The 23131-nt window shown below is 39.7% G+C and overlaps 1 protein-coding gene across 5 annotated transcripts in view; it reads right to left on the bottom strand.

Annotated features, from left to right (window-relative positions):
* The window catches only part of KDM4C (lysine demethylase 4C), a gene marked incomplete at its 5' end in the record, with an annotated part of 196664 nt that overhangs the window by 170272 nt on the left and 3261 nt on the right, over window positions 1-23131 (bottom strand). For 4 of the 5 annotated variants that reach the window (XM_080987742.1, XM_080987740.1, XM_080987737.1 and 1 more), the window contains 5 exons: window positions 1756-1949; window positions 7033-7147; window positions 8589-8764; window positions 16179-16340; window positions 17816-17886. In XM_080987742.1, coding sequence (XP_080843868.1) covers window positions 1756-1949; window positions 7033-7147; window positions 8589-8764; window positions 16179-16322 — 629 coding nt within the window. Of the gene's footprint in view, window positions 1-1755; window positions 1950-7032; window positions 7148-8588; window positions 8765-16178; window positions 16341-17815; window positions 17887-20166; window positions 21426-23131 lie in introns of those variants that run through there. The other variant, XM_080987738.1, reaches the window with a different exon arrangement.

Raw genomic sequence — 23131 nt, 5'->3', positions numbered from 1 at the left:
TACTAATTTTAGTGGGGTTGCATGGAGTAAGACAGTGGAATATCATCTGCAGCTCTCTTGAGTTTCACTGGAGAAACATGGCCAAACATGTGTAACCATGTTGCGTACTTGTAACGCCATTTTAGTTCTCATGCGTTCATTTATATGTGCTCTCTGGCACACACAGCCTCACAGCTGATTACTGTTGTGATACTGAAGCTTCCAAATTTATCTGTATCCCCTTCTACCATCTGATTGCCCATTGTGTCCCTAGACCTTTGTTACCAACAACTTAATGCCTTGGCAGGAGCTAAGCATTCTGTGATATCACAGGAACCAGCCAATGACAGCAGGTGGAGCAGCTTTTTTTAAAAAAATAAAAATTGGTAAGGCCTATAGCCTGCATTCAGGCCTTTTAATTTGCATATCACTGATCTATTGGATTCTGCCTTTAAAAGGAAGTTATTCTGACGTTTAAGGGAAGGATTGGAAGCCATTGGGGAAGAGCTGCAGTTCAGTGGTAGAGCATCTTCTTTGCGTGCAGAAGCTCCCAGGTTCAATCCTTGATATCTCCAGGTAGAGTTAAGAGAGACTCCCACCTGAAACCCTGAGAGGCACTACCAGTGCTGAGCCAGATGACCTAATAGTATAAGGCAGCTCACTATGTTACTATGGCTCTACAGACATTACTACAGTGGTACCTCAGGTTAAGTACTTTGCAATGAACTACAAACACCAACGATGCAGTCCTGTAAACAGGTATCTGCATTTCTACCCAACTGCAATATGTGATGAATTATGTGCACATAACTGCAACACATACGAATTGTCTCCTTTTAGATACGTTAAAATGATCGTAACAGATGTGACATATATTGTTCTCTGTTTCGGTCCTTTACATTAAAGGTCACCACCTTTTGGTTCACTCAGTTCATCGGTATATGTTGTATAATCTATAGTTAACATAGATTTATGGCTAGAGATCAGAGCAAGTATTCCTCACACACTGCACAGACATAGGGGCAACCCAGCCAGATGGGTGGGGTATAAATAATAAAATTACTATTATTTGCATTAATGTTAAGACTGCACCAGCACCACATCATCACCATGCAGCTTTATCTGTAAGTACTACTTACAGCGCTGAGGGCCTTCTGGCGGTTCCCTCACTGCAAGATGTAAGGTTACATGGAACCAGGCAGAGGGCCTTCTCAGTAGTGGCGCCTGCCCTGTGGAACGCCCTCCTATCAGATATCAAGTAAATAAAGTGGTACCTCGGGTTAAGTACTTAATTCGTTCCAGAGGTCCGGACTTAACCTGAAGCTGTTCTTAACCTGAAGCACCACTTTAGCTAATGGGGCCTCCTGCTGCTGCCGCGCCGCCAGGGCATGATTTCTGTTCTCATCCTGAAGCAAAGTTCTTAACCTGAAGCACTATTTCTGGGTTAGCGGAGTCTGTAACCTGAAGCGTATGTAACCTGAGGTACCACTGTAGTCTGAAATTCCCATCATCATTGACTACTGACCATGCTGGCTAGGACTGATGGGAGGTGGAGTCCAACAACATCTGGAGGGCCACAAGTTGCCCAGCTCTACTTTAATGTATTCTTCTTTCCTCGCAAATCTCAAACTCCAGATGTTTTACACATTTCCAACTGGGCTGGATCCTTCTGTTATTCACATACAGTGCCCTGAAACAAATGCCTGCTTTTCTCCTTTAACCTTCAGAAACCAATAAACATTTTGGAAAACTGATTTTCCTAAAGAGTTAACTTGCCAGGATTTCGGTTCCCCAAAGTGGAGGTAATTAATGCTGTAGAGATCCATATCTTCAGTATGCCATGCAAACGTTGTCTTCCACATGCCAAAATACAGATATGGGGTGTTGACTCCCTCAATTGAGATTCCGCAGTCTTCTTCTACGACATCCAGTATAGTATTAAGATGAGCGATATTCCATTCGTTAACATTCTGAAAGGAATATACGGGGACACAACTGATCAATGTCAAAAAAGATAAAAAGGGGGGGGGAAGATATCAACATAAGCAAACTCGCACCATCAGCTTTTCACTGAGAGGGCAAAATTCAAGACAAAGGAGAGCTGTCCCACAGGACTTGAGGATGACTGTTTATTTGTATATAGGACAAAGGATGGCTTCAGATACATGTTAAAAACAAAATCAGTCTCTTAGCAACAGTTACTATTTCAACATTAGTAGCAACTACTCTTTGCTCAAGCACTGTCATTTCAGTATGGTATCTCTTGAACTAGGTATACTTTTAAACAAAAAACATAACAGGAATAGGAGTTAAGTACTGTACTGTAGTGGCCAATTATGAAATAAGGTGCAAATGCAATAGCTTCTTAAACTTTCTACCTTTTTTTGTAGCAGAAAACACACACAAATCTGTTGCACTAGACTAGACAAAACCTAAGAAAAATATGTCTGTTATTAAGAACTCCATAGTTCAGCTTTCTTTGTAGAACTCCACAATTTGTTCTAAATGACAGCTACTACCTTAGGATATTTCCAAGTGTACAGAAGAAGACTTCATCAGTAAACAAAACAGACAGTTATATCCATGAAATACAATGCTATCAGTGCTTTCAAGAAGTGCAGTTATTACCACAGTAAATCATGAAAGAAAGGTTTGCTTTGATTTTGCAGCTTTCTAGAAATAAAAGCATGAGTTTATACACCATCTTTAATCCTCTGTTTAAGATTTTACTACTACACTTTTCCCCATTCCTCACCCACCCCCGTAAAATACTAGGTAACTATTGATAAACCTATTTTCTATAAATATATTAACTCTGATATCAAAATATCACTAAATTTAGGGGTCGTATACCTCTGACTACCAGACACCGAAGGCAATTACTGGGACGGAAAATTTTCATCATGCCCTGTGAACTACCTTGGTGGTTGTTGAGGAGCTTAATAATAATAATAATAATAATAATAATAATTCAGGAGGCACGCTTTTAGCTTTGCTCTGCAGGTAACTTGCAACAATTACATGCTCTTTGCAAGCAGTACAGAGGAAGCAAGACGTAGCATAGACTGGTTGCAGTCATTGGGTTGTACCCAGTGCCAGTCATACTCAGAGCGGCCACAATGAAATGAATGGCCGTTGACTAACTATGATCCATTAATTTCACTGGGTCTATTCAGAGAATAACTTAATTGGCTACATGCCATTGAGACATCTTCCTTCATGGGACTGAGAAGTGCAAAAACTTCACATGTATTCTAAATGAAACTTTAAATGAAAGCACGAGCCTCAGTTCAGTTTGATTTACCTGGGCAAACAAAAATTGCCTTCCGACTTGCACTCCCTCCACCCTCATTTCTCATATGAGGCACCTCTGAAACTCAAGTCCAAAACATTATGAACTTAGAACCCCTTAACTTGATTGGCACATGAGATTCACTGTTGCCCCAAGACTGTCCAAGTAAAACTGTTGCAGGAAACTTGGGAATATTGCAACCTGTTGGTTAGCATGCTACCTTTTGTTCTGAAGCTTCTTCCCCACCCCCACCCCAGCCTCAGTTATTTGTCTCAGATGCCTGTCCCCTGAAGCAAAGTCCACCTCCCCACCCACCCTGAGACCATGTTGTTCAATTTCTCTCCAACAGGCTGTTCCACAGTTCAGTCTCTGTGATTCTCCTCAAAGGCCTGCTAACATTTGTTCAGTCTTGTGGTACATCCATATGAGTAGACTGCTGCAGCCCAGCTAGACCCTAAGCCTTCCCTCCTCTACGCTGTTTCTTTGCCTCCTTTCGATCTTTGTTATTTTATTCAGGTGAGTTAGGAACCTTGAGTTCCCTTAAATAAATTAATCAATTTTTGGACCTATATTGAGAGGGCTCTAAGGAATCAAATTTGCTCGCTTCAACAACCCATGACAATCATAGTATTTTCCCTGCAGGGAGGAGCAGCAACCCAAAATCCATTCCCCGTTGAGCTGGGAACTTTGGTCTAATGACAACTGCACACCCTCAGGTCACGGTGAAAATTAGGAATCCTGTGCCCAACCTTCTGCTCTCGTTAGAACAGGCTATTACTGGCATTTCAATATCCCCACTTCTCCCTAACTCCTCCATTTATTAAATCTCATTATCCTTCTGTCCTTGCGTGGCTCAAATATATCTAATTTCATTCAAGCATTCCCCTGGAGCATCTAGCCCTCCAGTTCTGCCTTCTGGATCGCTAGTGCCAGTCCCTGCTCTTTATACAGCAACAATTAGATCCTCTGCTTTTACCTACCTTTGTTTCCATCATATCAACAAGTGTGAACTATTTACCCAAACATGAGTTTGGGTAGCCTAGGTACAATCATGCTCTAACCAACCATTTTAATCTTCAGTGATTCAAGCCACAAAGCTATTTTACTCTTAAATGCCATTTTAGTGCTGCAATTAACCAAACATTTTTTTTCTCTTTGGAGCCAAAATTGGGACTCTGTGGTTCTTCCTAATTCCGCCAATTAATTAAAGTGACTAATGATGCAGTGCAATGGGTGTGCAACGACTCTGGATAAAAGATCCCAAAATATCAACCCTCCAAGGTTGCACATGTAGACATGGATGTTCATGTACAACATGCGATTTAGAAACACATGACGCCTTGGTTACAGCACACTGTTGAAACTGGAATACTAGACGACAGATCTTTTCTGTACAAACGTTCAAACTAGGAAATAGTGTTTCCTGGACACTAGTGGCTAACAACTGGTGCAAGCTTCCATAAATCCAAGCGGGCTTTGAAGTTGTGTTACTCGAAAAGCAGTTTCCTATGACACCTGGGAAACCATTTTAAAAAGCAGAATCCTGTATTATATATGGCACAGGGCTCGGCTCTCCAAAGCAAAATGTCAAAAAAATCCTCTGGATGATTCCAAATAGCTCCTTGACTCACTGACTTTTTTAACAGAGGGGTTGTTTTCTACAGATTTTGCACTGATTTTAATACCACTTGAGTTTAAAGAATTCAGACATTTTTATCATGCATATGCAGCATCACAATGGAATGACTGGTTGGAATATTGGAATATTCTGGTTGGATTTTTTTTAAAGGAAGCATTATGGAATAAAAGCCATAATATAATGTTGAAACTACATTGCTTCCATTAAGTCTTCTGCATTGCTTTTACTTTTGATAACACAATTCAAATATTTCATTTATCACATATGGCTTCTCATGAGGAAATAATTACACCAAGCACTTTTGCTCCTTCCATTGCCTCATTTCTAGACAGATTGTATTTTATCCATCCTTATTGAATACATGAAAATCCCTAATGTGAATAAATATGAGAGATTTAGATTCTAAATTGAGAGATTTCACTAACAGCACAACACACATGAAAATGTTTTCTTGTGCAAGGCCGCCACCTGGTGGCTGAAGAAAATATACATACTGTATATCAATTGTTCCCTCCTAAAGATGCATCAATATCAAGACTTCTCTAACAACTTTTCCCTTTGCATTCCTTTGCATGTTAGAAATGTTCCTAACCATTTAACCCAGCACCACTTCTGTGTTTTATTTTTATACCCTTCCAGACGTTTCCTTCAACTTCTTTGCTTTCTGTCACCATTTTCCCTGCCTAACTTTTCATTATGTACAGTCATACCTCATGTTACGTTTGCTTCAGGTTGAGCGTTTTGAGGTTGCGTACCACGGCGACCCGGAAGTACCAGAATGGGTTACTTCTGGGTTCTGCCGCTTGCGCATGCACAGACGTGCAAAATAATGTCACGCGCATGTGCAGAAGCGGCGAATTGCGACCCGCGCACGTGCAGATGCGGGTTGCGTTCTTTTCAGATTGCAAATGGGCCTCCGGAATGGATCCCGTTCGCAACCAGAGGTACCACTGTATTATTCTTGGGGGTGTCTCATGCTTCCTTTGCAACATGTTATATTGATGCTTATTAAGAGTGGAAACAGGAAATAAATTATGCAGCTCCTTCAGAGATGCAGAAGAGGAGACATAAAGATAATTGTACTCCACGAAATTCCCAAAGGCTTTACAGCTTTATAGTATCAGCAGTTGCCAAATCGATATACCTCTATTAAAAGCTTTTCTCCACCATTTGGGATAGCTATCCCAATTGCATTATTGGCCTTCTTGCATTAAAATGCCCAAATGCAGGGCACAGGACAAGAGTTCAAATACTGCCGTTTCCCTTCCCTCTGCTGTGAGTTGTATCACACGTGTCTTCTTTCTACACCACCAGAAGAGGAAGAGAGCTTGGTACTCAAACAACTTGTAACCCAAACACAGTCTTCTGATCTGCGAACTTTTTTCAGAAGCCAAACATGCTCCGTTTTGAGTGTTACGCGTCCAATTTGAGTGCCACACTTCCGTTTTGAGTGTTACGCTGAGGTCTGTTTGTTCTTGCTATTTATTTTGCGTTTTTGTGGCTTTCTTTTTTTTTTTTTGTGACTGTGTGGAACCAATTTAAGCTACTGATTGGTTGTGTGACTGCAGTACATTGTTTATTGCTTTCATTTTATGGATCAATGGTCTCGTTAGATAGTAAAATTCATGTTAAATTGCTGTCTTAGGGGTTGTTCTTAAAAGTCTGGAACGGATTAATCCGTTTTGCATTACTTTCTATGGGAAAGCACACCTTGGTTTTGGAACCAACTTCCGGAACGGATTAGGTTTGAGAACCAAGGTACAACTGTAAACTACTATTGGGACAATTCTATGGATGCCTACTCATACATAGAAAAAAGCTCTAATTTATTTTTACTTATTAAATTTGCATACTGTCCGTCATCTCAAGATCTCAGGGCAGTTTCACAACATAAAAATATTGTGTTCAGTGGGCCATACTCTCAGGTGATATATAGACTGCAGCCTTTGCATGTCACACCCACCTTCATCAAACATTCATAAGAATGGAGAAACTGCAAACTCATCATACAATGTGCACATGCACTGAAATAAATGGAAATCAGATAATAGTCAAACTATGGGTCTTTTTTTAACGATGCAACTTCAGCTAATTTTTAAGGATGACTGAACAGAGAGCCTACTTCATTATATATGCTTCCGTTAATATCAGCTCCATAGATCGGTGCCACAAAAGTTAGATTTTTCCAGTATTTACGCTCCAAGTCTTCGTAGTCTAAATGTCTTGGGGTACAATATCTGTAAAGGGAGGAGAAGAAAGGAATTAGTTACAAAAGGTCAGCAGTTATAAATTTGTTGTGTGTCTTGTAAAACTTATGTGATTATTATTATCAGGAGTGACATGTTATCACACCTGAAGTGAACAAGGAACTTTAGATATTATTTATGGAGAGGGGAGTCTTCCTGCAAAGTTTATCTACTGTACTGAAAGTCCCAAGAATCTGGCTCTATTACCAACTAATATCAACAACTGGCTGAACTCTCCAAGCCAACGAATTGGGCTAGGTGACTTGGTGTTTTCCTTCTCCTATCCCTCAACCGCACTATGCCAACGCAGACAGATAATTTTGAAGCACCTCTAGCTAAAGTACATGAATATAAACCAGAGTGAGAAAAAATAGCATAGAAACAGTTTGTAGGCATTCATCTATTTGTCTCATTCCAGTTACATTGTGTTGTACCATAGGCCTTTTGGGCAAATTCATTTTTCCAAGCCTATCTCAAATGCATATGCCATTTCCTATAATCTATGCAGTCTCGTTTAATACCATAGTTCTTCTCTGTTTTTAGTGGGCTTATCTTGCATATCACAAATGTAGAAAACCAAATACAAGAGTTAGAGACGAGATACTATATATGAACCATAACCAAATATTGGAATTTTTGGAATAAAATTCTTGCAACACTCTTAAAAGTAACATTAAGATAATTCATATTTTACTTGACTTAACTAGAGCTGCTAGCTTTGCTTTGTTGAAAGGTCTTTTGTCTGGCAACTCAGCAGTCCTCCAGCAAATGCAGTAGGAGTTTCCTTTCCTTCTGCAGCCTGCTGCATCCCTCCACCTGCTCCAAAAGATTTCCCCAACCATCCAGGTTAGATTTTGGGGAAACACCAGGAACTGCAAGTAGGAGGAGAGGAAGTCCAATTGTGCAAGCAGGCTGACAACATTCATTGCTTCTAAATAGAAATCAAAATACTGCTATCAGCTTATTTTCTAATAGTTTTAGGCAGCCTCCTACCAATAGTAGATATATAATATAAAAGGTATATCAATATAGTTTCTATATTATAAAAGGTATATCAATATAGTTTCTAAAGTGAAACATTCCCTATCTCCAAAAGCTGTGTGACCTTGAGAATAGAAACTGTGTGAAGAACAGCCTGTGTGGAGGGTTTGCAGAAAAAGTGGAAGTGTAAAAATGTGAGGAATGTGTTTTTATTAGCCCTTAGAAGCCACGTCTTAAGGAATTTTATTGAATTCTATTGGGGGGAAATGCACACATGAGCATAAGTATGAATTTGTATGCATTCTTAAACTATAGCTTTTATTTAGAAACCATAAACTGCAATCTATAGATCACCTACATACATGACTTAATTACTCTAAAGTAAAACTGTAACTTAAGCGTGCAGCCACATAATCTCCACCTTGTGGTGGCACTGAATGACTATACCTACTTGTCACTGTTGGCAAGTTGCCGAAACTCCTTCACAGTCATTGGCTTTTTCTGAATGTTGTACTGAGTGAAGAGCCCTGATTGCCCAGTAACCATCTGTTGAATTGGAGCTGGTATAATCAGAGAATCAATGTCATCATAGCATTTTCTTGGCTTCCACTCCTTGGGAGGAATCACCTAGAAATTTAGAGGAACAGCATATTAACAGCAGCAAGTGTAACTTAAAAGAAGGTTTAAAAGGATGAAAACAAAGAGTTACATTTAATGAAATTCTATATAAGGAAAGCCAGCAGTATTATCTGGAAAACTCAACATTCATGTAAAGCCAGTAGATTTGGTGGCCTAATGGCAGATATTAGTTGCCAGAATGCTGCTTACCAGTGGAATTTTCTATTCATTTTCTTTGAACAGCAGCCCCCTGCTCTATAGTATCAGTGTCAAAGCTTCTTGCTATATCTCAAGGGGGAGTCAAAAGCTTTGCTAAATGTGCATTATTTGATCCGTAATAAGGGCAGATAATCTCTGTCAAATATTGCTGGACTATAACTTCCGTAATCCCTGACTCTTGGCCATGGGATTGATGGGAGTTGGGAGTCCAACAAGATATGGAAGGACACAGGTTAGATACCCCTGGCATGCAGCCATAGTGCCCAATGTTTTAACAGAGAGAATATTTGATCCTGGATTTTAATTTCTGAAAAATGTGTTTCATTGTGTTAAATATTACCTTATGCATGATAGAAAAAGGTGAAAATAACAGTGGCGTAATTGCCACAGGCTAATATTTGTGTTAACTCCAAATTATGAATAAAGGCCAACCTATGCTAACTCTGAATGGTTGCGGGTGGCGCTGTGGGTTAAACCATAGAGCCTAGGACTTGTCAATCAGAAGGTCGGCAGTTCAAATCCCCGCGACGGGGTGAGCTCCTGTTGCTCGGTCCCTGCTCCTGCCAACCTAGCAGTTCGAAAACTTGTCAAAGTGCATGTAGATAAATAGGTACTGCTCCGGCGGGAAGGTAAGCGGCGTTTCCGTGCACTGCTCTGCTTCGCCAGAAGCGGCTTAGTCATGCTGGCCACATGACCCGGAAGCTGTACGCCAGCTCCCTTGACCAATAAAGCAAGATGAGCGCCGCAACCCCAGAGTCGTCCATTATTGGGCCTAATGGTCAGGGGTCCCTTTACCTTTATGCTAACTGTTTTATAAAACAACTGTCAGGCATTCTATATTGCATTTTGTTTGTGGCAGTGAATATTAAACTAATTGGCTGAGATGCCATAATGGCACAAAACATTCACAAGTGTTCCAAGTACTCTGGGGACAAAAGCACTTGGAACACTTGCAGATCAATTTCTGTAAAGGAAGGAAAAGTTGTCAGTTTGCAAGGAATTAAAAACCTCACATGGGGCTCTTGGGACAAGAATAGCTTTTCTGACAGCCAGAGGATTGGAAAACGATCCTAGGACAAATTAAAGGGCAGGAATTCAGAGACGAAGTAAAGGAGGTGTGAGAATATTTTTAGGTAAAGAACTGCATTACTTAAGTGAAAAGCTGGCAGGGACTACTTTCTAGTAGTGGACAGGGCCAGACCCACACACAATCACAATTCATGTGAATTGTATTGTGTTTTACATGAGTTTTGAATTATCTTCCATGAATCAGCTAATTGTCATTTGGACTGGAAGCTGTTGGCCTCAGTGCTTCTCTTCACCAAAATGAGTGATTTACCAGAACAATTTATGGCTTAATTCTTTAATAATATGTTGCCTTCTACTTTTTTTCTGATTTAATTTATCTGCCTTGCTTTCATACATGGCTGTAGTGAGCACAGGGATTTGTATTTTAATTGTAACTTGCTCAGGAATATTTTAAAGAAATAAAAGGTGTGTTTTATACATGTGACTTAACTTTGCAAATTACAATGGCTCTCAACTAGTGGAACTTTAATTTCTTCTTGCGACACAACTGTAGTCTGGATTGTGTAAGGATTGTGTTTGTTGGCCTAGGTTCACGGACAGATACACTGCTTGATAGAAGGATACTTGTAAGCATGTGGACAAATTCTATACTTGTATAACAATTGTATAATTGTATAGCATTTTTTCCCCTGCTAGCCCAACCCTCCACGTGCACAGGCCTCCACTCTTGGAAGTTTCTGCCCTGTGCCAAGTGAGTCCTGACCCTTGACATGCTGAAGACCACTGGTCTACAAAATTTAGATAAGGTTTTCCATATTCTGGGGCTCTGGACCAAGACCGTAGTCTACACCACGGAACTAAGCTTGAACACACTTGATCAGTGCCTTGAGGGATGCTGGCATATGATCACAAGTTTTTCTTTTGTTGACAAAAAGCCTGAATTTCTTCAGGGGTGGACTTTGGTAGTATGGTGCCCTGAGCAAGGGCAAAATATGGTCCCCTGCCCAAGTATTTCTTATTTTCACAATAATTCCTTTAGGTACAGTTTACCCATATTTTTACCTGTACATTATCTGTACAAATAAAGGTATGATGATGATGATGCACCCCCTTGGCTCAGCACCCGGGGCAGGGACTGCTTGCACCACCCTAAATCCATCATTGATTTGTTTTCCAGATAAACATTAATACACTGAAGGTCTTTTTTAAGTGCTTTCGGACTGAATTGTCTTTACATTAAACTGCACAAGTCTAAAATACATGACAAAATTAATTTCAGCAAAAGATGTTGCCACTAAAAGAAATTGTGAAAATGTAGGCAAGTAAAATCCTGAAATTAGTACATGTCTCCTCATTTATGTACATCAGGTAAAAACATATGACAGAAGCTTTAGCCATGTAAGGACTTCAGTAAGATGCTCTGCACAAGTATTTATTCCACAAATTTTCAGAAAATGTATGCACACTTGAAAAGGAACTAAATATTGCTTAGGGAGGTAGAGAAACCGTGCATTTAAGATGTATGCATAAAAATCAAATATGTGCATAGCAATTCTCATTTTCATGACTATTAAGCATGCACTTGTGATTTGGGCTACACGGTGTGAATATTCTAAGAACATTTGCATGCTTTTCTTTAACTCAAGGTCAATGATGATTTTTTTAAGGCCACAAAGCTCAAACTATTTTAATTCTCACAGTATCTTCTCTTGGAGCCAACATGAATAAATTTCTGAGAATTTATATTTAACAACATACCACTGTACTCTACTACCTATGAAAACATATTGAGTCAGTTTCCATCCCAAAGAATTTCAGCATTATAAGTCATACATTATATAGTAAAAAAAACCTGGTTCTGAATGGAAAAACAACACAGAGATAACTAGTCCAAGGTCACCAAGCAGATGGCTTCAACAAAAACAGCACCAGAAACCCAGGGAGCAGCAGTTGAGCAAGCCCGAAGACATGGACATGGAAGCATCCCCACTTCCACACTCTCCAGCTCCTCAGCCCACCCCTACCTCTCATCTTCCATTCTCACCAGCTGATGCCCTGTGCTTCATGCCTTCCATGGGCCTGGACACAAAGAACGAGGTGCAGCTTCAAGTCAACAGCTGTGAGCCACCAGGATTCTGCTGAGGCTCTCTCAGCATCTTTATCATGGCATCTCCCTACCGCTTGGTGGATTCAGCTAGCTGCCCCATTCCCTCCCTCTACCGGCAACCTCATCTTCTGCTACCATATAGGCCAAGGTTCAGCTGAAGAAGCTGGAGATGCAGCTGGCAGATGAACCATCATGCAACGAGAGCATCCCGAGCATGGAGGCACTGCTGGACCTCCTTGTCAGGAGTGCGTGCAGGAGCCAGACCCTGTGACCGGTAGGGCTTCGCAGGACTGAGGCTTTCCTAAGTTTGTTCTCAAGAGGCAAGGCGCGGCCGCACAGGTGAGGCCGATTAGTAACTCACAGCACCTGATGGCAAGAGCCAGGAAGGGATATAAGGTCAGCATTTCCCTTTGGCTCTTTACCACAGCAACACGCTTCCTGCCTTGCTACGTTTGGCTTCTTGAGTCCTTGCTTCCTTATCCTCGGACCCTTGACTCCTGGTTTCCTGACCCTCGGACCCTTGGCTTCTGGACTCCCGGCACTCTGACCCTCGGCTTCCTGGCTCCTGGCTTCCTGGCTCCCGTTCCTCCTCCCATCCTGCTGTCTTGCCCCCAGTCCCGACGTCCTCCGCCGGGACTTTGACCACCCGTAAATCGGACCGTGACACTCCTGGTCAACATCTACACAGAGTGCAGACACGACTCGCCACTCCAGAAGGACAGGGTTGAGTGGGGATGGATCTCCTGGTTATTGAGAGGGATGTGTGCAAGCTCTTCATCAATAGCACCTGGGCAGGCTACCCAGAGTCAACCTTACCATTGGCGGTAAGCCCAACAGTCCCTTCATCCACACCATGGCCCACTTCCTGAGGATACCAGCCAGAGCAGCATCTGGCTGCCCTGGCTTAACAACAAGCACTATGTGTATTTTATGTATGTTTTAATGAAATGAAAAGAGTCACTGGGGTGTGTAGAGCGTGTGTCTGAACTTAACTGTGTTTAGCTTTTTTTTTAGTTGCTATTTTGTAGATGTTAGTATTGTTTTATAGATTATGAAAGCTGTATTGTAATACGTAATTCGGCTTTTGTTGTAATTGTTTTTAGTTGCTTTTTGGCTAAGTGTTTTCTAGATCATAATAGTTTTATTGAGGATTTGTTAATTACCGTATTTTTTGCTCTATAAGACGCACCAGACCACAAGACGCACCTAGTTTTTGGAGGAGGAAAACAAGAAAAAAAATATTCTGAATCTCAGAAGCCAGAACAGCAAGAGGGATCGCTACGCAGTGAAAGCAGCAATCCCTCTTGCTGTTCTGGCTTCTGTGATAGCTGCGCAGCCTGCATTCACTCCATAAGACGCGCACACATTTCCCCTTACTTTTTAGGAGGGGAAAAGTGAGTCTTATAGAGCAAAAAATACGGTATCTCATATGATTTATGTTGTATTTGTGTTCTATTATGCTTTATTATGTTATTGTGTTGTTTATTGTTTGTAAGCTGCTATGAGACTCATTTGAATGAAAAGCAGCACAAACACAACAAATCAAATCAAAATGTTGATTGCACAACACAGGTGGCCACTTAATCTGCTTGATAAGTAGATGACCCTCTGCAGGTTATCGTTTAAAATTATGATGTATGCTTGAAATTCTACTCTATACTGCTGATAATATTTCACCGTCAATGTTAAAAGAGGCCCCTAGGACCAAAAACCATGTATCCTTACTTCATCAACTTCGGATCACAAAAGTGCACCTTTATTTGTTTCAGTGTTCTTGTAGTACTTGATTAATCATTCTCTGCTTTTTAACATGACTGCTGAACTATTGCCTATTTTTATTGTCCTTTTATTAATGTTCAGTATTATGTACCTTATTTTACTGTTTTGCTGCATTTGTAAGTCACTTTATGAATATTTTGATAAAAAATACTTGATATAATTTAAAACCATATTAACAAATAATTTAAAACCATATTAACAATAATATTAATAGACTCAGCCTCTAACAATGCAATCCAATGCCTCTCTACTGAGAAGTGATTCCTGTTTAACTCAATGGGACTTTCTCCCACATAAATGTATATAGGATTGCAGCATAAAGCGTGACTTTCAAGATCCTTTCTCTGTGAATTATGGACTAGGGTTTCCAGAAGAATACAGTCATTACTAAAAATGCACACTATATTAAAAAAAACTAACACCATATGCAGCCTTTTAACACAGTCATTTCTCACTGATGAGATGCAGACCAGATAAATAGGAAATTTTAAAAGAAAAAATAATTCTGGTTTTAATTTTCGAACTGCATACTATATAGCTGCTAGGACATACTACAAGCTTTAGTAATCATTATTCAAATAAAAATGCCAGCATGTTAATAAAATGTTTTGCATCATGCATTACACATCAGATAGAAAAGATTACATGATATGCATGCTGTTTACTTTAGAAATAGGCCTGGAGGAACTGAGGACAAATAAGTTTAGCACTACTGGAAAAAAACCCACCCATCCCTATTATTACAACATACTTTACCCAGACCAAAGATCCTAACTGTTGTATTATAATGGCAGAATCCAAATGCATCCATTACTAATTCCAATACAGTGGTACCTCTGGTTACAAACTTAATTCGTTCCGGAAGTCCATTCTTAAGCTGAAACCATTCTTATCTTGAGGCGCGCTTTCACTAATGGGGCCTCCTGCTGTGCGCACGCCTCTGGCACGCAATTTCCACTCGCATCCTGGGGCAAAGTTCACAACCAGGAGCAGCTACTTCTGGGTTAGCGGAGTTCATAACCTGAAGCGTTCATAACCAGAGGTACCACTGTATAATATTGGACAAAAGATGGATATTACCACAATCAAGGAAATCAAGGTTATTCTTTGTTTTGGTGTCATGTTCCTTGGCTTTGGACATTTTAGTGCAACAAGAAAAGAGAGACAGTTTGTTTGTTTGTATATGTTATATCAAATAATGTATAGTCAGTCCATTGATTTCATTTAGCTGCCACAGAAAAGCCAAGGTGAATATTACATCTGCAGTCTCTTACTATTATAATAAAATTAAATGCCATAATCACTAAATACATACTACATGATTTTTAGGTTGCAAGTATGAAGCAATACAATCTCAGGAGGCCAGTTTTGTTTGGTTCCTTCTCTAGCTTTAGTCAAGATCTCATTAGCAGTATTGTGTTGCACCCCTTCAGAAAACACCTGCATACTTCACGACACAGGTCTCCAGTGTGCAAAACAATAACCCAAGAGAGTTGTTCCTTTATATTTATCCAATGCATAACATTATATATGAAACCAAGGTATCGAACAAGGTATTAATATAAATCTACAAAGCACTTCACTTTGTAGAAAAATTCCCCTGAGAATATGCATGTGAAACCCTCTGTATGCAGAGATCTGTCTTTTCTACAGAAGAGAATGGAGAACCCTTGCTAGCAAAGGATGTTCCACGTGTACTTCTGAGGCCCCAGAATGTAACAGGGAATGTAACAGAATGTAAATATGTAAGAACAAGTGAAAACAAAAACATTTTAATTTGTTTCCTGTAGAAAGAGACATACTAAAAGAAACAAAACTGAAAAAGCACTTGGCTTTGTAGTAAAATTACCATCAGATAAAAATGTCTTGGGGAAATTTGTAAATAAATTAAAAAACGAAAAACAATAGCTATTCATTCATTCATTCTTTTACTGCAGGATATATCAGTGAATAGCTTATAAATTGTGGTAATAGAATATGAGTACCAACTTTGTCCCCAACAAATACAGAATTTTATATACATTGTTGTGTAACCTTTTCAGGCAGTCATTGGTAAAGCCAAACCCATGCAACATTTTTCTGATATTTGGCAGTATTTCCCGCCCAGCTATACTTCATTCGCAGTGTGACATTTGATATATTGTTTGTTTAGTCATTTGCGTATTAGTATTATCTAGCTATCTGATAGATCTTTATAATGATACGTATAATCTTTATGAGAACTTTATACGGAGTATATGTATTAAAATTGGTGGTTCTTTGCTCTACACAGCATTTAAAAGGATTTACCTTTGCCAGCCCAGCACGATGAGCACCTTTTGATTCCATGTAAGCCAAGTACTTATTAAAGTCCCTGAACTCATCCATTGTAGGCCGAAAAGTCATGATTTTACAGCTTGGATTTGGAGGAGGGTCCAAGGATTGAGCAGCCATGGCTGCTCAGATTTACGCCTGGTAAAATACAAACACTATTAGTCATGCAGCAGTGTATTTGAGTAAAAAAAATATTGTAAATGCTTTATACATTATATCAATGCAACTGCATCCAACTGCTGATCATGTTGTGCCTCTTTTCTCCTGCATTGATTGCTTGTGCCTAATACAAATACGTGGTTATGAAGACAAGGTTAGGAACAAAAATGGACAGGAAACAATGTTGGGAACACAACTCAAGTTGAAGACACATCCCAAGGAGAAATTTATAAGTTATTCATTGTTTCAATCAAGACCCTCAAAGACTCTAGTTTTTGTTTAAAGGATGATCCACTTTGTCTTATATGTGTCTTTGTTATCGACTGATAAGTGTTAGCAAAACAGTCTGGCTGGTTTCAGTGTTTATGTCTGGCATTTATCATAGCCCAGGCAGTTTCTGTGTAAAAGGTAAGGCGGTCAGCCTTAGGGGTTTTTAATTTGGTTTAGAGTCCTACAGTATTGTTAACTGCACAAAGTGAAGCTGTATGTCTTTCAAGTGCCTTATCCATTATTGCTAAATGGACAAATAAAGCAGAATTTAGTTCTGAAATGCCTAATTCCATACATCATCATCAGCCGCAGCCCATTATTGTTTTTCATTGAAGAAGAAGAGGAGTTTGGATTTGATATCCCGCTTTATCACTACCCGAAGGAGTCTCAAAGCGGCTAACATTCTCCTTTCCCTTCCTCCCCCACAACAAACACTCTGTGAGGTGAGTGGGACTGAGAGACTTCAAAGAAGTGTGACTGGTCCAAGGTCACCCAGCAGCTGCATGTGGAGGAGCGGGGACGCGAACCCGGTTCACCAGATTACAAGCCTATCGCTCTTAAGCACTACACCACACAGGCTCTCGTTGCTTTGCTTTGACACCATGTAATGATGCATGGGGTTCAGTCATATGAAGACAATAAATATTCAAATAAATATGCTGCAGTTACAAGTAGCAGACCTCCCTTCTCCTCAAAATAATAAATTATTTCCACAGATACCCATAGGCTGGCCCTGTCTTCAGTGTACAGGCATTCAGCAAACCAGGCCATTATGTGGAATGCAAATTCCTCTGTGCAACTTCATGTCCAATTCAGCCCTTCACTGAATGAAGGAATGCAAGTTCTGAAAACTGCACAAGACTCCAATTCCCTGGCATGTTTCTGCCCATGTGCTGGGGATAGGGATTTATGTAGATCCCACCAACTTGCTCGTTTTTTAAAAAAGCATTAGCAGTAATATCATTCTTTGCTCATATAGGATGACCTCCTGCTTTATGAAATACCAGTAAGTAATTTAGGATTTAGCAGAGCACAAGAGTCACAAGAGTCCAACAATAAATATACAGCCTTTTATGTATTTGCTGTTCAAAAGTGAAAAGCTTAGGAGAAAATACATTACTTGGCATTCTAACAAACTCCTAATAAGCGTATGAGGCTGTGAACAGATTAAACATTGTTTTTACCTGCTGATTTGACACCTGTCTTCTACATCAACCGGAACAAACAGGTCACTGTCCACTTATGTACCAGGAGACTGCAGGAGAGAGATAATTTGTATTAATGCAAGTGTATAAATAATATAAATAATATGGGATGCGGGTGGCGCTGTGGGTAAAAGCCTCAGCGCCTAGGGCTTGCCGATCGAAAGGTCGGTGGTTCGAATCCCCGCGGCGGGGTGCGCTCCCGTTGCTCGGTCCCAGCGCCTGCCAACCTAGCAGTTTGAAAGCACCCCCGGGTGCAAGTAGATAAATAGGGACCGCTTACTGGCGGGAAGGTAAATGACGTTTCCGTGTGCTGCACTGGCTCGCCAGATGCGGCTTTGTCACGCTGGCCACGTGACCCGGAAGTGTCTCCGGACAGCGCTGGCCCCCGGCCTCTTGAGTGAGATGGGCGCACAACCCTAGAGTCTGTCAAGACTGGCCCGTACGGGCAGGGGTACCTTTACCTTTACCTTTTATAAATAATAAACTTTTATATATTTGCAAACATAGCAATACATTTTTATCAATTTAATAAAATATGCAATCTAAGTTTATAACTATTTTATTCTGAAAGTTTTTAGTGAACAGAATATAACTGACAGATGAAACATGCAGCTCCAGACAAATAACTAATGAAAACTGGTGTTAAGAACTCAATAGTGTTTGTAAAAAGATGCTGTAATATGAAAACAAATTAAACTTATTCCAACAGACATCATGCAGCTGAAACCTGACAGAAGTTTCACTGTTACAATATTGGGGGGAAGCTCCTGATTAGAATAAACTTATTTTGACTTTTAATGTGCAGGTAGCAAAAGTCTTCCTTGTTCTATATTTCTCAACAGAAAACTGTAGCAAAGGGCAGAAGCTTCATCCGCCAAAGCTGCTCTGGAAGACTGTTAGAGGACTGAAATGGCACTGTTTGCAAAAACGTGTAATGTTTATGTTATCTGTATCTCTGTCTTTTGATAGTAAAGTCATTATTATTAAATCCAAAATCATCATAGGGATGGAGAGGCTTCTGCAGCCTTATTCCATACAATCCCATTGTTGCATCAGCAAAATTAAGTTCCTAAAGAAGGAAGGAGTACATTTGAACTTCCGTTCTTATAACCAAGCATCTGCTCATGAATTTAATGTATTTTTCCTTGCCAGAGCAAAGTCATTTCAAGCCTTCCTTTTATGTTCTTGTTAACATACCAAAATACATAGATACAGGGTGGATTTGATTTAAATCAAATCAATTTAAACCATTATTTAAATCGCGATTTAAATCACTAGTCAGTAAGACTTGATTTTTTAAAAAAAATTTACATAAAGACTCATTCTTGATGGTATGATCTTAATATTTACAACCAGAGAAAGGTTTCATTTTTGGAATAATAAATTTTCAGAGTAGTTTGTACATTTACAGTATATAAAAAATTACCGATTTGGTTATACTATCAGAAACATATAGAAAGATAATTATGAAATTACTGTGAGGTTTAATGTTAACTGTTTATATTTGGACAACTTTTCTGCTTTACTTTATTGGAAGGAGAAAAATAATCATTTACTTAATAACAATTTATTTAAGTAAAGCAATAACATTATAGCATATGTATCCATGTTTGTTAACTGATGTGGTTAAACAGTTTTTTAAAAAAACAATAGACTGAGTTTTAGCGCACATGAAAAACTTAAAACAAATCTTTAGTTCCTGATTAATAGCCTTTGGACTATAATGTAACTTAAACAGAAATCTTTAGAAAGACTTTTTCTCCAAAAGCATTTTATTTTAAAAATCTGATTAAAATAAAAAAAAATCCTATTTTTTTTAATTTATTTTTTAAATCTTTTATTTTTATCCACCCTGCATAGATATGGCAGAACAATCAGCTCTACCCACTAAATATGCAAACATTTACTGTATTTTTCGCATCATAGGACACACTGGACAATAGGACGTACTTTGTTTTAGAGGGGGGAGAACAAGAAAAAAAAAATCTCCCCCTCTCTGCCCAGCGCCCCCTCCTGCCATAGCCGCGCATCACCTCTCCAGCCGGGAGAGGGTCGCGGGGGGCTGCTTTAGCCCCGCGCTCGCTCTCCCGGCTGGAGAGGTGACGCGCGGCTGTAGAGGCTCCTGCCATAGCTGCGTGTCACCTCTCCAGCCGGAAGAGGGTCACTGGGCTATGGCGTCTTCGCTCCATAGGACGCACACACATTTCCCCTTCATTTTTGAAGGGGGAAAAGTGCATCCTATAGAGCAAAAAATACGGTATTTATAGGAAGTAGCAGTGCTATTATCACCCCAGTTCAAATTCAGACTTTAAAAAATGGGAGGAAGTTACCTGTTGCCCATCTCAGGGTTAGATGCAATTATTTCCCAATTTGCAGGAGATTGAACTGGTGGCAAAAGCTAGCTGTACCAAACTTAAAATAACTTGTCAGAAAGAATAGCAAGCCACACGCCCTGCAGTATAAATGCCTGGCTAGATAAATATAATAGCCACTTAGGTTTAACAAACCAAAAAGCATATGCCATACACTATGTTTAATTACATGCTCTAGTTTCAATCTAGGCAAAGCAGAATATAATGTTACATACTACTTCTCCATCTCATAACAAAGAAAAATGGGCTCCAACTCAGCTACATTTAGTGAAATCTCACGTGTCCAAATTAGATTATGCCAGCTGTGACTTTCTTTTGAACAAGGGAAGGCAAGAGCATCACCTTTTGTTGAGCACAAACCTTTGCAACAAAGCTGTCAAGTTATAAACTACCACAAGCTAACTTTCATTTTCATAGCACAAAAAAAATGAGACAAAAACTTAAGTTTCACTGATTTGACAGCAGATTGACAGTTGCCTGAACATATATTGCATAATGCATTTAGCATACTGTAATATGCACTGGCACATTGCAGCCTAACAGAATGAACAAAAATGTTTTGACAAGTGAAAAATGTCCTCTATTTGTGAAAAACATATTCTAAACATTAGGATCACTGAGCTGTACTGCCAATGGAATAAATTAAACTGTGGGAAATAAAGCAAGTATTAACCTTATCCATGGTGCTAAATGCTTTAGTTACATCTTGATTGGAACACTGTAACATGCTGTAGGTGGGCCTGTCCCTGAAAACCACCTGGAAATTAAAATCACTGAAGAATGCTGCCAGTAAAATCTTGACTGGGCCGAGTGTTAGGACCATGCAACCATTTTAGTCTAACAGCTGCGTTGGCTGCTGGTTTCTTTCCAAGTATAATTCAAGGTCTTATTATCTTTTAAGGTCTAAACTACTTGGGATCAGCCACTTCAAGGCCCATCTCCTGCAGTAGGCTTGTTATGTGGCAATGCCCCATATGCGAAATTCCCTGCTCCAAGAGACTAAATCAACTCCTCCTCTATCAAGATGCTGCTGGCATCTGAAAACTTTTCTTTTTAAACAAGTCTCTGATTCTGATGCTGTTTAACCTAATCAACTGCAAGCTCTAGCTCTCCAGGTTCCCCCTTTTTACATACAGTTTTTGGTAAAAGACTTGATATTTTGCTGTTTTAGTATGGGGTTGTTATTTTAGTGTTTGCTTCTATATTTTGTTAGCTACTTTGAACACCTCCTTTGGAAGGGGGAAAAGGAGGAGTTTTTTTCAATAAATAAATATTGGATTGGAAGAAGAAGAGTTTGGATTTGATATCCCACTTTATCACTACCCGAAGGAGTCTCAAAGCAGCTAACAATCTCCTTTCCCTTCCTCCCCCACAACAAACACTCTGTGAGGTGAGTGGGGCTGAGAGACTTCAGAGAAGTGTGACTAGCCCAAGGTCACCCAGCAGCTGCATGTGGAGGAGTGGAGACATGAACCCAGTTCACCAGATTACGAGTCTACCGCTCTTAACCACTAAAAGTCCTGTGTATAAAGAATTTAAAGCACGTATAGGGCAGGCATAGGCAAACTCGGCCCTCCAGATGTTTTTGGCCTACAACTCCCATGATCCCTAGCTAACAGGACCAGTGGTCAGGGATGCTGGGAATTGTAGTTTCAAAACATCTGGAGGGCCGAGTTTGCCTATGTCTGATCTAAGGGAACTCTGGATTTCCAGATAGTGGACTACAGTTTCTATTAATGTGGATCACTGGCCATGCTGGCTGATGCTGATGAAAGGTGGAGTCAAACAATATCAGGAAAGCCTACAGTTCCCTACCTGTGACTTAAAGCATTTGATCTACAGGTTTGCACATCAAGCTTTGAATTTTCAGCAGGGAAGATGACAGAAGCAGAAGCTGCTTATAAACTGAGACCGTGCAATCAATCCCATATGACTGAATTTGTACAGATACAAGTAAAAAAAAAAACCTGAATTTGATCTAGAGTACACACACACAAAAATGAACACATATATGCATATCATGCTGTACACAGACAAGCAATATTCCACTGGTGCAAGAAGAGATCATTGGTTCTGATGACAGAGAGGGCTTGGACATGTGATTGTATCCAACCAAGTTATAGTCAGAGTAGACCCACTAAGTTAATAATGTATATTAATTTCAATAGGTCTGTTAGAATATGACCAGCACTGGATAGAATCCATGTGGTTTTCATGGTAATGGGGGCCAGCCCTCCACCACAGAGCAATATGTCCCATTTGGGACTAAGCTGCAGAGGTTGCAAAGCAGTCTTTGAGAAGAATTCAGATTATAAGCCTGAAAATTGCACCATGGTGCAGGTCATCTTGGGTTGGGGTATAGTTGGGGTTTGTTGCTGTTACTGATATTAATTTTGGTATCTTTATTTTTAGATCTTATTATCATTTATGTGGAAATTGTTAAATTTGGCTGTGTACTTCTTGATGTGTTATTTATTGTTTACAACTATTTTGTTATATTTGTAACTATGTATTTTTTTCATGTTGCAAGCTGCCTTGAGCATGGTTTTAAATAAAGAAAGGCTGCATACAAATAAAATGATGTATGTATGTATCTCCAACTACTTGTTTATAATTATTGTGCTGAGAGAAGGCATTTCAACTTCAGCAACAAATGTATCTCCACTTCAATAATACAAAGTTTATTTGCTACTTTTTTTATAAATAGTAGCTGCTTTGAAAGCTCTTTTGTTGCCTTTATTTCTTATGAATGAGAGGCTAGGACACTTCATTCATTCACAAAATAACTAATGTCCCTGAGGTACTCTATAAGCATTTCTTTATTTACATCAGCAGTTTGTAAAATACAAGTGTAAAATGCATCCTGATTATTCCTACCAGGTGCCTCACTGGCATGCCAGAAAAGCAAAACACAGAAGAAAAG

The sequence above is a fragment of the Podarcis pityusensis genome (genome assembly GCF_964106645.2).
Source record: "Podarcis pityusensis genome assembly, chromosome: 17".
NCBI classification, from domain to species: Eukaryota; Metazoa; Chordata; class Lepidosauria; order Squamata; family Lacertidae; genus Podarcis; species Podarcis pityusensis.
The sequence above is the reverse complement of the archived record's forward strand: the minus strand, read 5'-3'. Positions and strand labels throughout refer to the sequence as shown.